This window comes from Diprion similis, chromosome 1 (genome assembly GCF_021155765.1).
Source record: "Diprion similis isolate iyDipSimi1 chromosome 1, iyDipSimi1.1, whole genome shotgun sequence".
NCBI lineage: Eukaryota > Metazoa > Arthropoda > Insecta > Hymenoptera > Diprionidae > Diprion > Diprion similis.
In genome coordinates, this window is record NC_060105.1 from 3728300 (window position 1) to 3744447 (window position 16148).

General features: G+C 43.9%; 2 protein-coding genes across 4 annotated transcripts in view; both read right to left on the minus strand.

Annotated features, from left to right (window-relative positions):
* Window positions 1–8369: 8369 nt before the first annotated feature.
* On the minus strand, window positions 8370–8734 carry LOC124409019 (the record flags this gene model as incomplete). The annotated part of the gene is made up of 1 exon (XM_046886409.1): window positions 8370–8734. A coding segment is annotated over one exon (300 nt), but the record flags the coding sequence as incomplete, so codon positions are not given.
* LOC124410364 (pituitary homeobox homolog Ptx1) overlaps window positions 8728–16148 on the minus strand; it is a 40725-nt gene continuing 33304 nt past the window's right edge. For all 3 annotated transcript variants that reach the window (XM_046888877.1, XM_046888789.1, XM_046888703.1), the window contains exon 4: window positions 8728–9643. In XM_046888877.1, coding sequence (XP_046744833.1) covers window positions 8858–9643 — 786 coding nt within the window. In that variant the 3' untranslated portion in view covers window positions 8728–8857. The remainder of the gene's footprint in view (window positions 9644–16148) is intronic.

Below are 16148 nucleotides of genomic sequence, written 5' to 3' on the forward strand. Positions count from 1 at the left end.
AATGGGGCTCGAAATCATTCGGCGATTTTCATCCGGATTCCGATTACATATTCCGAAAATCGAGTAGAAACAATAAGAAACAGCGAGGTTTCGCGTATTCTGATACGGCCAGAAGTCATTCGGCAAATGATAACTAATTTCTTGGAATCTGTCGACTTTTGCAACACTGCAGTCTAACCCGCAAATCCCAACGCAATCCTGCAACGCGATTTTTCTACATTTATGACGTTTCCGCTCGAGGCAAAGGTCCTGGATACCTACCAATAAATTTCGTTTTATCACCGTTTCGCTCTCATCTTTGTTGCATATCTAGGATATTATGGTATACTCGTATTCATGCAGTATCCATTCCAGACGATCCGATACACATTTCCACTCTGCATGTCATTACACGTCATGTCGTTCGGCGATTTAACACCGTACGTTTGAACAGAGAATATCTAGTGCAAAAAGTTTAAAACACGGGTTTAAACAAACATCATCAGCGCTGAGATGATTCGCGGTGTTTCTTTCCTGCCAGCTTCTGCAGGAAATTTTTAAGAGATTTTATACAGTTAAAATTTTCAAAAAATCTAATTTTTTAGCAACTTTCAAAATAATTATTTTCACTCATAAAAAATTTGAAAATAGAGTTGAAAGTTACCATAATATGTGTAAAATTGTTTACTTCAATAAATGAAAAGATCTTCTCAAGAGAAATTCTAGAAAAATCGTTTTTTTGGGCCTCCTGACTGTATACATATATAACCCCTTAAGCTTCGAAGAATTTATATCGGGGCCGGGGTTTCGCCGGGCCGGTTTACGGTCACTGACAGATGGGGCTGCGATGGTCTAGCGATGAGTTTGCGATCGGAAAAGCTAAAGACACCGGGGGTTGCGGGGGTGGATCGGAGGCTGCTGGCTACGGCTGCGGCGGCTCGTACCGGTAATAAATAACTTTAGCGGCATCTTGATCCACTCTGTACGGTACGCGGAAGCCTGCAGCCACGGAACGGTAATTGGCCGACAATCGCCAGCCACCCTCGCCACCCCCTGCAGACCTGCGGACGCTTCACTCCGGAAGGGATTTGGCGGAAATACGCTGGAAATCGAACGAATTGCAAAAATCCGTCGCTGATTGGCAGGCTACGAGGATGCATTTTTAGTTCGATTTCTTCGATCGTCGAATAAAGTCAATTTTCAATTGATTTCGACATGGGTATTTCAAAATTACTGTATAATTTAACCCATCAGGTTTAAAAAAAAAAACAAAAAAAAAACTGTTATGGCGAACGAGATTTTTTGTAAACAACTTCTGTTCACCATGCACTTAAGATCTGAGGATCTCGAAAGACAGTATTTAAACCAAAAAATCGAATCGATCGATTTACAAGGACGTAGAATTAAAGCGGAAGATGAAAAGCCGTCAGATTTTAGGAGAGTGTAACATAATTTCGGACTAGCGTAACATCATTTAAAAGTAGTGTGACATTTTGTCTGACGAATAATCAATAGTACGTTAGATAAAGCTTTAGATTAGAGGTGGATGCCAACGCTGCATGATGGATGCGTGCCGAACTTCTATCTGTTTTATATAGAATGACGCGATCGTACGTGGCGTCGTTTACCGATGGGACCGGAAAACCAGGCAGTAAATCACTTGGAATTTTCCCCAGCAATCGTTGTAGAAAATTCAGCGTTGCCTGGATAACGTAATTCGAATTATCGGAGAGAGAGAAAAGACAGCAACAAGATTCCGTGAAACGAACGAAACGTCGATCACGCCCAGACGTAAGCGTGTCATCGTGATCTCTGCGTGATACCTCGAGTGTATTTGCATGTAACATGTAGCAGCGAGCAGACAGAGGCGTTCGCACATTTTGGCGAGAATGTTCTCCACCGTTTATTTTGCACTTCGGGGTATCTGCAGTTGAATGGTTGAATTTTTGTATTCCTTATTCCGTTCTTTCCCGTTATTGCGATAGAGAATATCAAACGTCGCGGTTACGCCACTGGGGTAAGAAAGATAAGGCCCCGAAGATGTTGGCGCAGATAAAACCGACGCCTATCTTTATTACCTCCAGCAAGAGCCGCGTTACCCAAGTTTTAAAGTTAATTGCCATTTTATCTGAGAGCGAAAGACGCGAGTCCCGCTGTAAGCAACGAGGAGTACCTCAATTGTAAAACACGGGGTTATATTCTACACTGCAGTGAGAGAAGAGACACAAAAGACGTAAAATTATTGAAGAAGAAATAAGTTAACGTGAGATTATACCATTTGCCTAGACAACAAATCATCCTAGAGTTTACAATACAGCCTACTAAACGTTTCTAGACTGGGTACATGTGTAACATATGCGCAAATCTACTCACACGAAACGTCAAACCAACTCACATTTGTACTCGTTCTGGCATTCAATCTTGAACGGGGTATAAAGTCGGAAAGCCTTTTGGTAAACAGAATTTCGCACAGCCTGTACGTGAACGAGCTATAATTATTATGCCGGGATGATAAGATCTGTCTAGGCACTCGTATAATTGCTGTTTGCCTTCTAATTAAACATTCTCAGCTGCAATATATTTAATTTTATACAATCTCGTCAAGTGTATGAGATTGTTTCAATGAAGACTGAGTTTAATTTCATCTTCCCAGTAGAGAAGTCGTCTTTTATTCTTCATATCAAATAAAATTACACCGCACATAATATGATTCCTTTATATCGTCACCAACGTCGATCGCTACTCGATATAAACGAAATGATTTACAACATGCAACAAACCCATCTCACGATTAATTTATTTTTCTATTCCAATGCGTCCTCAAACTAAGACCGTAAAAAGACGTATATCGACGTTTAAAAGAACCTTTTACCCGTAACAAATACCAATTCTATACTATCAAATGAGCTAATGAACAGATAAAAATTCGAGTAGATGATCGGACGTTAGTTCGAGCACCCGTTTATGCCAAAGTGAAGTTTTCTCGTTGGGTATATTAGACGGGGGCAATGAAATCTGCAACAATCGTCAAAGTCGCAGGGATGGCAAATTGGTAGGATATTCTTCTGCAGAGAATAAACGACGGGTTTAAATTCCATCCCCGCGAGCAAACCAGCGAAGAGACTGTCTTGCCTGCCTGGGTAATTCGAAATTTGGGTACCCCGACACTATAGTCCCAGTTACCCAGAATCCCAGGACATTTAAATGAGCATCGGAAGGGCAAAGTGCGATCCCAGTCAACCCCCTAACAGTGGGACCTCCGCTAAGAATATGCGCCAACATCATCCCCAGGTCCCGGGTCTTCCTGGTCCGTTCTCAAACTATATCTACCAACCAACCAACCAACCAACCAACCTACCTACCTTTCCTCCGCGTGGATATATACATGCGCAAAATACCTCGTCTGACTTCGGCCTCTACATGGTGGCTGGGTAAAAAAATTCAGCTTCATTTCTGCACGTGACATGAATTAGAAGAAGGTTTGAATTTCGAGGCCATCATTGAAACGAAAGAAACGGAGTACCGATCAGTAAAACTCGCGTCTCTGCTACGATGTCATACTTATAATCAAGCTTGCCTTCGAGATTTGAAAATTTTTCAACACCCTGTACGTGTGTCGCCCCGTTTCTTGGCGTATTATTATACCGAAACCCGTAGCAGTGCTGCCGTTGAGATCCACGGATTTACCCAGAGAATAAAACCCGATACGCGGGTAATGCTGGTGAATATCCTACCCCGCCCCACCACCCCCCACCCCCCCTCACCTTCCCCTTATCGCCCTCCCCTGCCATCATCTTACCCCTACCCCATCGTCGTCGCACTGTCAGCCTTCTGGTCCCATCGTCTACACGCAACATCTTCATACACTCTGGGGATGTTTACCCTCGTTCTTTGTCCGCAAGCAATCTCGAGTCATTTTCCACCGTTTCAAAGTGATTGCGTGTAGGACAATAAAGGAAAACGATCCTCGCCAATCCGCTGATTGTTTCAGGGAGTTGATAGAATTTTTGACAATTATGGATAAACCGTTGATTAAATTTATACGTAAATAATATCTACTTATCGAAGGGAATTTTATATGGACTCGTTCGTCGCGATAATATTAAGGGTAGTTTTGTTCTTTTCTTTCAACTTGTATTACTACGTGTGATTTTAACATGGGTTAACCATATTAAGTATCGCGATTTATACTGGAATTAATTCAATTTCCCAAATAAGTAAAATTATGAAAATTCAATCACGTACTGGTTACTTTTTGAAAACTTCAATCATTCATATTGTCAAAACAATTGTACAATATAACTAAACGAATCAAACTCCCGGTTTTCTCGAACTCTATTCAATTTATCCATTAAATCGACGGTTGAAATCAGATCAGTGTAAATAATTTTCTAAACAATTATCATTTCATCATTTCTGCTCAACCGCCATCATTTACAAAAACGATGTCCAGTACGCTAAAACGAGTTTGATAAGGCTTGTTCGTTTAGTAATGAAAAACTGTTGCTGATTAGTTCCGAACTGAAAGAAATGGACTCTAGTTGAGAAAAACAATTCAACTGTAACAAAGTCAAATCTGATCTCTCGAACATCTCCAAACTAGTATATATCTACGATCTATACAAATATAATTTAAATAGCGATACCTTGCAGTGTCTCGAAGTCATTGAGACGAGATTATAAACACTAGATTAGCCTAGGAATTATATGTATAGAGATCGGCAGACGGATTCGCGCTTATATATGTATACGTATATACGCAGAAATTTAAAGGGAGATGGACCGCGGGGTTCGGCGGACAGACAGGGGGTTGGGATTACGTAATGGGGAACATACGGATCATAATATATCGTAATGGATATAACATTAGCGAGCGACGACGATACTGCAGTGTAATACGCGTTTAGTTTAGTTTGCGTGTTGGGGTTACCAAGTCGGCCCTTTCCAGCCCAGCCGACTCACTGGTACCCCAACGCGGTGAACCCCGCTTCCACTGACAGAGAGAGGGTGCATAATTTATCGCCCCTTGGTCCACCCCTGCAGCCTCCCTCGCTTCCCCTTCCCGCCCCTCTCCAACCATCTCCACTTCTCTTCTCTTCTCTTCTCTTCGCTTCTCTATCCGCGATCTTTCTTCTCGGTGTGTATAAGAGCAACGTAATACGGAACGTGCCGACCACTATTTGGTACTGTGCATCACACGCGAGCTAATAAATGTTCACGTATTTAGGGATAAATCGATATGTATATATATATTATATACATATATAATATAATATATCTTTATAAGACATGTGATCGCTAAGATGCAGAAGTACCTACTACAGATGCTGGCAAGAGAGCGACGGATGGATGCCAATTTGCATTTGCAATGAAACTATTATGCATATACAAGTCGTTAGCACCCTGCAAGCTATGGAACCTGTGCCCGCGAGTAAAGCGGATGAATAGTTGATTACTTTGGGGGATGAAGAGCGAAGGGAGAGGGGAGGAGGTGGGTCTTCAATGCTAATCGCCTAAGGAGTTTTAGAAAATATCAGGCATGGCGCTACATTGTTTTGCTTTCAAATGAATTAGCGTCGTTAAATTCTCGCTCCGTCTGTTCTGGAGTTTGCAGACGCTGCGTCGCATCGCGTTGTTCAATTTAGAAAATCGGCACTAAAAGGCTGAACGAATCGGACAATCGTAACGTTATTTCGGAATTTGAAGTGAAAGCTATAAGGGTGTTCAGATGTCACTATTGGCTTCGACGATGTCTAGTTATTTAAACACAGACCGCGAATGGTGATTACTATAATCCACGATTCATTGCCGTAACTGTCACAGTTATGGTCAATTCGTCATACCTGTGAATTAATTGTTGTTCGATCGTCTGTTTAATCGCGCTATATCGCGATACGATGACAGTGGAATTTCAACAAGCTATATTCGTCCTTTGACTGAAAAACTGTAATGAGTTGATTTTTAAAATAGAAATAAAAACACAACTTTAGTCAGGTTGCAATTATTTTTTGAAACCTTATGGATGTTCAACTATTGACAACAGTTAGTTAGTAATTATTACAAAAATCTATATGTATGTTAATTATATTCGGTGTTAAATATCCCTTCAATGAAACTCGTCATCTCATTAAGCTCACAAAGCGTTTAAGCTCGCGGCATATTAAGGCAGCGTCAACAATAATAGCTGGTATTTAGAATGATTAAATAGTCTAAACACAAACCCAGTCACAGAGATCCGAGGAGCTTTTCTTCGGGCGGCTTTTTGATCCCCTTTTTTAAATTTCTGTTTCTTTTTCCGTCAACGAAAATAGTCAGAGGGAGTCAAATTTTTTTTGACTTGCAGGTAAAGGTGCATCCGAAGATATTTATGTCCGGAAAACAAATAAACAAACAAACAATAAATAAATTACGACGGTGTATTAAATGCGGATTGAAGGCAGAAGCCAAGGATAATACACAGGCGAGGAAAATATAAAAAATACACCGATTAAGGCTACGAGTAGAATAGAATTGGTTTTTATTGTGACTAGATTACAAACGGAACCCTTCGACGATTGTCCGTCGAGTTTTATATAAGGAACGCGTACACATGGAGCGAGTGAGTGATTCAAAGGATCGGTATAGATTATTATTATTATTATTATTATTATCATTATCATTAATATTATTATTATTATTATTATTATTATTATTATTATTATTATTATTAATATTAACTCGTTTTCTCATCTCTTTTTCCCTTTACTCCGTTGGTCTTAATTTTATACGACGAAACGCACGTACATGAAATTTTAAATTACACCTCAACGTTTTCGACACAGCCCGGCATAGTCACTCGCTTGAAGATAAAATTTTTTGTACAATGCACGTTACTTCAACGAACATTTTGTACGATATCGGTATTCATGTAAAACAGCTGCAGACGTTTTTCGTGCACGCACGGTGTACCTCATACAACATAATTATGGCATCATTTGGCGTTTAAATTGTTCAATCTTACTTTTATTCTTCTTCTTCATCTTTTCCCATCTGGCTGCTATCAACGATTTGAACTTATAATTCGTTGCATTCGGTAACAAAAAAATATAGCCAACGTAACTTTATCTTGAATCCTTTTATTTTCGATTAAGTTTTCAGTCATTTTTAATCAATCAATCAACAACATTCAACTCTACTAAGCCTTTAATTAAGGAAATCGTCTTTTCGACGAGCCGCCAGGTGCTTCGGAGAATTTCCTTATAATCCAGACTGATTAATCCAAAAAAAAAATTTCAACGAGACTCTAGTCATCGAAAATCAAACATTGAACCTTGTCTTTTCAACATGTATCCACATCTTTTTACGTGCATCAACCTTTGCGAAGAAGAGGATAAAGAATTTTTTCACAAACCACGATCCAGACCAAACACCGTGTAAAGATACAGAATATTGTTTATATAATTAATCATTAATAGCAATAGTATGTATGTCGTAGGATACGGCCAACTACTAGAATGATCTGTGCTCGTTATAGATATACTGTACACCACGAGTCGCTTTTTGCAAAACAGCCCGACGCCTCATATCCATCGCTTAACGAACTAACATTTGGTATTTGCTGAACGTTTATAATTGTATTATTCACGTATTATTGTTATTAATTCATTTTTTATTATTATTATTATTGTTATTATTATTGTTATTGTTACATCTACTACTATTAGGTTCATTACCGCATACTAATAATAACAATGATTATTATTGTTATTAGCAATGGTATCATCATTATCATTATTATTAATAATATTATTACCACTGTGATCAATATTATCATCACCCACATCATCATCATCATCATTACCTTCATCATCATCATAATCATCACCTTCATCATCGTCATCATCATCATCATCATTATCATCATCATAATCATAATCATCAGCATCATCAAACTTATTATTATTATAACTATAATTAATATTATTATCGTTATTGTTATTATTATTGTTGTTATCGTTATTATTATTGTTGTTATTATTACTATTAATATATATTCATTACGATTTATTTTATGATCCTGATATAATAATATAACAATTTGGTATACATATTAATATACGCACGCCGCATGGGTGCCTACTATACAATTATCTACAGAGTAGTGAGTAAAGCAACGCGATCCGTACGAGAATTTAACATAGAATATAATTTATACATATCGACCGTACATGATCAACGACGCGATGTAATAATCGCGATCTACGGCAGCTGCGTCCTTTTCCACACGAACAATCCACCCGCTGTACAGCGCGCGAGTTTGATATTTCGACATCCATCCCTTTCTACCCCATCCGCGTTGTACGATCAATCTATACGTCCGACTCTCCTTAATCGTCTCCTTCATTGCATCGATAATCCGGCATAGTTCGAACCGAATTGCAGGGAAAAGAAGAAATGAAAATAAAAAAATTCCGTCCTACTGGAGACCGCGGTTTTCATCCCTCGGTAGGGCCAGCTGCTGGGGTCCGTTGGCGACGGATGGCGACGTCCAGCAGTCGAGTAGGGATGGCCAGTAACTGGCGGCGGCAGCGGTGGTGGCCGCGTGTTGCCAGTAACCGGCGAGTCCCGCGCCTCCGGCGGGGGTGCGTCCGTCGTCCTGGAAGGCCCTGGGGTCCGCCGCCGAGGCTTCCTCGTCGTACAGAAGATACGGCGAGGGCGACGCCGTCGACGAAGGTGTCGACGACAGGGCGGGCGAGGCGGCGGACCGGGGCCTGGGTCACTCGGTCTGAAGCTGGTGTCCCTTGTTACCGTTGCTCCCGTGGGCTACGCCGGTTCCTCCGGCCTGCGATACGGCCGTCGCGGGTGTCTGGTGGGGGCTCGACGCAGCCCCCGCCTCGCCTCAGACTTGGGCCCTGGCCGTCGCGTTGCCGTGGTCGGGTCCCGGCGAGTGGGGGTTGGTCCCCGTCGTCAGGGCGTACTGGCAGGCGCTGAGACCCCCGACCGACGAGGCCCTCGAACTTACGGGACTGATGCTGCCCCCGGTGGTCCCAGTCGTACCCCCCGTGCTGTACGGACTCCCGCTGAACCCGCTGCTGTGCTGCTTCGCCTTGAGCCGGAGCGAAGCGATGCTGCTCGACATTACGTTGCACGTTTCCGGTGCCGCCGCCGTCCTGTGATGCGGGGTGTAAACCGGGGGTCCGTAGGGGTGGGGCGCCGCCGGCGCCGCGTAAGGACACGCCGCCCCCGAGGCAGCGACGGGCGACCCAGCGACCCCCAGGCCCGACCCCATCCCCGGAAGCATCGAGGTCGCCGCCTGACCCACCGACACGGACATTCCGCCCACGTGGCTTCCGGCGACAGACGTCGCCGCGGCGTTGAAGCAGTTCACCGGGCTGACCTGGGCGTGATGGTGGTGGTGAGAGGCCGTCGGTACCACCGAACCCAAGGGGTTCACCGGCCACGGAAAGCTCTTGCTGCTCAGGGGTGAGGGCACCTTAGCTGCCCAATTGTTGTAGGAACTGTACGAACTGTAGAGGGCGTCGGCGTCCGGAAAGGGTTGGGTCATGAAGCCGTTCAGACTGGCGGTACCGAAGCCGGACTTGAAGTCTGCGGCCGCGGCTGCGGCGGCGTTCATCGCGTTGCGTTCCCGCTTTCGCCACTTCGCTCGTCTGTTCTTGAACCACACCTGAAACCAGAGTTACGAAAAATGTGTTTATAGGGAGTTGTTACTTGAAGGTAAGGAATATTATAGCAATGCATCGCCGGTCGGGATCTTTCGCGAGATCGAGCGCGCCGCCACATCCCCCCGACGGCTCTCTTCTACGACGGAAACCTCGCGTCAGCTTTTTCCAGCCCTTGGTTCTGGGGGCGGCGGCGTACGTTGCCAAGGGGAACATCCCCTCCGGCAACAATTACACGGCTGGTTGCACACCCCGTACCTACTACACGCCGAGCTACCGCGTTACTGTTAAATATGTGTGTGTGTATATATATATGTATATATACGTGGATATATATATATACGTATAAGACGAGACGCTGTAGTATATCTACTGGCGGAACCAAGGAGCGCTGGGACCGACTCAAGATGGATGGCCTCGCGATCGCGTCGCGGAAACGCTAAGAGGCGCGACGAATCATTGAATGAGGGTAACAGGCTAATGAAGAGTAATGTCCTCGCTGTTCCATACCGCCTATGGTATAGGTATACTGCTCCATCAAGGACGCCCACCTCTCTCTCATCTCACGATTTGGTTCACCTCTCTACACGCGCGGACGGTGAATCAACTCCCTTATCTTTTAATCTAAGCCTCTCATCGGCTCTTTGATCGTTGACCCGATGCAGCCGTTTTCGGAAGTGAACTGTCCTGGTTTTGAAATTATTTACTGTTGAGTATAGTTTTTGTACAACCTAACGAAGACTTTGAAGAATTGCATTCATTTTCCCAAAACTCATCGTCAGTATCAATTAAAGTAGTGAGTATTATACCAAATGTCGAAACACTTGTACTGATGAGGCGTTGTGTAATGGAAAGTACAGAATTTCAAAATCACAAAAGGTACAAGTACTCGATCACGAGTGTAGAAGACCGTCGTTTATTCAAAAATGTGCAGACAATAATCAGGATCTCGGTATCGTTGTGTGTCCGTGGAGCAAGGAACTACGAAAGACAACGAAACTTCGCTTAATGCTGCCGTTAACCTTTGGATCCGTATTCTAAACAACGTTAGGATCGAATCACCAATTACAGGAGTGAAAATGACCCGTTATTTCTATAATCCCTTATACGAAGGAAACAATATCGATACCTTAGAGGTGGAAATGTAACCGTTCCTCGAAGGTGATTCGGAGTTCCTTAATCAGAAAGAGGGATCCGTTTCACTCCTGGATATTGCCGCGTCAGTATAGAAAGCTACACAACAGAGGATACCTCGCGTGGATGTGAAAGAGTTATTGTGGAGGAGTCGTACGGGGGAGGGTGAGGCTGAGGGTGAGGGCGAAGGGTGAAAGCGCGGAGTGCGCGGAGGGCGCGGAGGGCGCGGAGGGCGAGAGCTGGTTGAGCCAGCAAGGGAGTCAACTCTCTGTAACACAACAGCAGAACTGAACGTAGGCGGAAGATGCGAGCTTGGGAATCAATAAGGCCAGGGCAAGGGCAGAGGTTGGGACGGAAGGCGAGGCTGGGCTGCAAGCGGCAGGAGGTAAGGCCGCGCCCATAAAGTTTAACGGTATCACAGGATTCTGGCAGGTATATAGTGCGAAGAGCCTCGGATACTTCTTCCTCGTAAAGTTTCTCCGGCGCGAAAATGCGAGCTTGAAAAGCTGCGCCGACGACTTCCGGCAAAGGGTTCCGTCCACAACTCCTCGTATCCGAATTAGCATCGCCGTTGGGAATTTTTTATTCATTTTTTTTTGTTTCGGAAGAGGGGGTTGGGGGTAGATTTCTGCGACAATCTCTATTATAGAATATACAGTCGCTCGAATCGGGGAGCAAAAGTTGCTGTTGGAGGGTAGCTGGTGTCTGGTGACGAGGTCGTCTTGAGGGCCGAACAACACGTCAGGACGGCAATAAAATCTCATCAAATCACAGTGTCCCTCGCGTTCCCCTGGACCTCGTTTCCTTCCGCATCCTGCAGCCCTCCCGCAAAGCTCCTGCACCAGGCTCAATCTACGGAAGCTTATATAACTGTAATGAGACTGTGGTCCGTAGGCTCATCAATCACTCGACGGACCCCCAACGAAATTAACGTTTTCTTATACCGTTGTTATGGACGTCCGCTTCTTGGACCAGTTCGCACTTCCTTACGTCCCGAATTCCAAGATCCGAAGAAAAATCGTGCCAACTGCAATTATGCGCGATATTTCTTCCACTTTTCTTTCTCTTTGTTTTTTCGCAATATCGACAAAGTTCACGCGAGATTTCCTCTCTGACGAGATTCCGTGCGCACCGCCAAGAGGAATCGGGGAATGTTGGTGTATTGCGTGCCGGAGTTTCGAGCTATCGGGCAACGAAAGGATAGAACCGGAGGGAGCTGCACGGGCCGTAGAGAGAGAACGATAGAGAGAGGAGGAAGGGAGGAGGATAATATTGATCCCCTCGTAGTCCCGCCCCGCCTGGTAGCCGCCGCCATCATTATATTACCCACCATCCCTCCGTCCATCTCCGTCTTTGTCCTCCTCGCCTGCAATACCGGCTTTTCTCGTCTGCCTACCGCGTTTCGCGCGTCTTGCAAAAGCACACGCTATTTTCATTTTCCTTTTTTTTTTTATACATTTTTTTCCCTTTACTCTCTCACATACATCATGTTTCTTTTTTGCGCTTCTCTCGCACGAGGGACGAGGAAAACAGCCGTGAAAACCAGTCGAACCGAATGAAACAAGGACGATTTGCACGGTGTACGAAAATGTAGGTAAGGAAAACTAAACGTCTAAACGAATACGAAAAAGAGGAAGAAGAAGAAGAAGAAGTGACCGCGTGCGCGGCACCACTTCATTAAAAATAAATTCCGTGAAGGAGCCGCCGGATATCCGGGGCTTCGCGAGGATTTGATGCCGCAACCCCCGAGCAGTAGTATCCATAACTCTGAGCCACCCTTTCCTCCTCCTTCTCATCCTTATCCTCCTCCTTTTCCTCTTCTTCTTCTTATTCTTCTTATTCTTCTTCTTCTTCTACTTCTTATATCTTGCGCCGGTGTTTCTCACCCCCTCCTTCCTATTTACTCTCGACGAGTGCGACCAAAGGACGATAGGTAGGTACTGTCTACCTGAATATTTTTCGCCCACCTCTCTAAAGCACCTTCATATACCTACGTATACCTGTAACGGTGCATTTGTACTCCAGTTTCGCGTCACTGCGGTTCATTTCTACATTTTTTTCATCATCTACCAGCAGCGAAGCGAGACTAACCAATGTTTGCCGTTCAAGGTGAGATTGATGGTATCTTTCCTGCCCTCTTTTCTGATAAACGACTCTCCTTTCTACCTTGAATGTAAGGTAAATCTCTAAACACCTCGTGATTTTCATTTTCTTTTCACCTTAACCGCACGTTCAAGAGATTATCGGTCTACATGGTTAGTCGAGAATTTCTACATTCCCTCGTTTCCACTTTCTTTGCGAAGAAAGAGGCGGTGCGCGAAGTGCGATTAGTTGCAGGCGCGGATTTAACTGCGTGCACTAATCATCGTTTACAGATAAAATATACGCGATATAAAATTGAGTAAAATCCTCTGAATCAACCGTTTTCACCGCATAATCAATAATCTCCAAAGCAGATGAAAAAATTGTACAAAATATGAGATCCGTAATGAACGTCTACGTGATAGGAAAAAGACTTGATCCTCAATCTAAGAACGATTCAGTCTTCTCTTGATGCAGTCCGCGTCTCGGGTAATTCGAGAAGGTATACTCGTATACCGAGGCGGTGAAAATACTGAAAAATAGGTAAAAATAAGAAGAAATGAAAAAATAAAAAATAACGAAACTGAGGTTGAGTAGAAATAAAGGAGCGAGAGGCGAACCGGAGAAATATTCGCCGGTGGATATATACGCGGCTGCACGGACAGCTGCGCGTTGCGCGTTTCGAACGAACCAGCGTCGGCCATCATGGCTGCCAGGTTGGATGTGCCGCGGTTTCCCCCGGTTCTTCTTACTCTCTCCTCTCCTCGCCTCTCCTCTCCTCTCCTCTCCTCTCCTCAGTCCTTCTTCACCCCGAGGGGAGATCCTCCCTCTCAGATTCCCTGCCCTCGTCCCACGTTCTGCAAACCTCGCTTTCCAACAGCAGCTTCTCCATAAATCTCACTATGCCGTCGAGATGGATCAGCGAATACGTATATCTTCGGGTGGCATCCACCCCCTCCGCCCTCCCTCCCTCCCTCTCTCTCTCTCTCTCTCTCTCTCTCTCTCTCTATACGTGTACCCTGCACCTACACCTGCACCAGGGCCTCAAGAGCGAGACTGGTGTACGGTTGATACACAACGCATCGGGAGTGGATCCGGAGCAAATTCGTCACATCGAATACCGGCGAAGTGGATAGAGGTATGTTTGTATGAATGAATGTATGTATGTATGTGCGTGCGTGCGTACAACGCCGACTCTATTCTCTTGACGAATCGCGTTCGTTTCTTATAAATATGCGTTGCTTACAGTCGGCGACATATTTTCTCTGGAATGAATTGGGTTTCGGAAATCGTTCGTTCTTATATTCTGAGAAATGGAATCTGACTTGAGGAAGTCTTTTTTCTTTCTCAAAAACATGCGAATGATCTAGACTTGACAGGGTCGTATTGTATTCCCGCGAAAGTGTGATCTTGACGATCACAAACTACACTACTAACGACGAGTGAGAACAAAATTGAGAACCATTAATGTACTTGCGTATTACATAAACCGATTTGCTTTGACTCTCGTAAATGGAAGTGGAACGAGACGATGAGACTGGAAAATCAACGGCATGTAGTTATAGTAGATTTTGAAGGAAAAAAAAAAGAAGATTTCTCTCGAGAAAATGTCTAACGACCGATTAAACCTGGGCAAGTTTGAATTGCTTCACAAACGTTTTCGACGCCGTGCAAACACGAACGGGATCTTCAGGAATTATACCAGGCTCTTGTTAACGAGACGTTTAAGCGTGACAAATCTCCGGGCCTGATTCAAAGAATTATATTATGAGAGCCGTTTGGGTGTAGGGATCGTGAATAACAACATGTATTTTTAAAACGATTAGTAAATGTATATCGGCCGACGTTCCACGCCCAGATCGTATCACGCCACACGCGTACGCACATAATTCACGAAAGCCTATTTCGAACATTTATTACTTCTAGTGTCTGGAGTCCATTTGATTCGGTCGGTCGTGCGATCGAAAAGAACTTTCCACGTTTGCTAGTGACGCTTTTTTTTTCTTCTCGGTGGGATTTGTTCAGTCCAAAATTCTCATCCGACGGGATAAAAGATCCACCTGCGAACAATTCGAGTTACCTATTGGTCTATTGGTTTTTTCTTGGCTGGTATCATCCCCCTCGAGTGGTGTGAAAATATTCGATTACTTTATCTGGAAAACGGAAGCTCTCGAGCCTCCGTCGCCTACTTCGCGAACGTTAAAATAATCTTTCCATTCCCGCGGTAGTTTGCCTGGCTCCACCAGGAACGCAGTGGAGCAGGTCAGGTGGGTATATAACGTTAATGTGATCCCGATGATCCTACAGGATTTGGCACCACGACCCTTATTTGTAATTGCCTGTGAACGTGAACCGCAGCCTCAGCTGCGCCACGAGCATCGCACTCTTTTCGTTTTGCCAAACCATTTTATATATCCTCCCCGTGTTATATCCCTTCTTATACGATTTTATCGTCGCGGTAGGTATACAAAGCGTTGTACACAATTCTAAATTTTTCTTTGTCTTTTCTCGAAATTAACTATGTAAATATTTTTTTTTTTTTTTTTTCTTTTATAATCTAAAAAATGTTATCGCAGCAAAGCTTTTACGGATACTTTCCACGACGTCGCGAGTGTTGATTCGAGAATACGTGAAAACCGACATCGTTTTCAGGATAATGGAAACACACGTGGTTAAAGGTTAAATGGTTAAATGGTTAAATGGTTAAAACGACGCTGGACGATGGGATATGCTACAAATGTCATTAGTCTTAACGTTTGCCTAATATACCAGCACAGGGACACATGTGTGTAGGTATATCGTTCGGTAACCGGCAAAATGTGGAAATAGAGTAGAGAGAGCGGGGAGTTTTATGGATTTTTTTTCGTTCTGTTCGTCGTTGTGGTAGTGAAACGTATAGCTGCACCACTGGGATTCGGATATTCAATGTTGGCGCACCTGTATGGATATTAAATTAACACCCGTAAGCCGTGAGTATTAACAACTTTGCAAAAGATTACACGAGATTATGAGCTCAAGCGAAACACGTGATTTTTAATGCTTATACCGCAGCAGCAGGGCGGTTTCAAAGTGGATCTTTCAAATTCATAAATTAATAAACAGGTGTAATTGCGTGTCCCCCTTCACCGCCCCCTTCCCTCGATTTTTGTCACAAAGATTACGCGACGCGTCTCGTTTATATGGGATTCAAAAACATCGTCGAACGATTAAAAATTCTCAGAGTCACGATCAGTGTAAGTCAAGTTCTATAACAGTATATCGGTAAGAATCTAACTCGATTTTCACCCTTTCCCG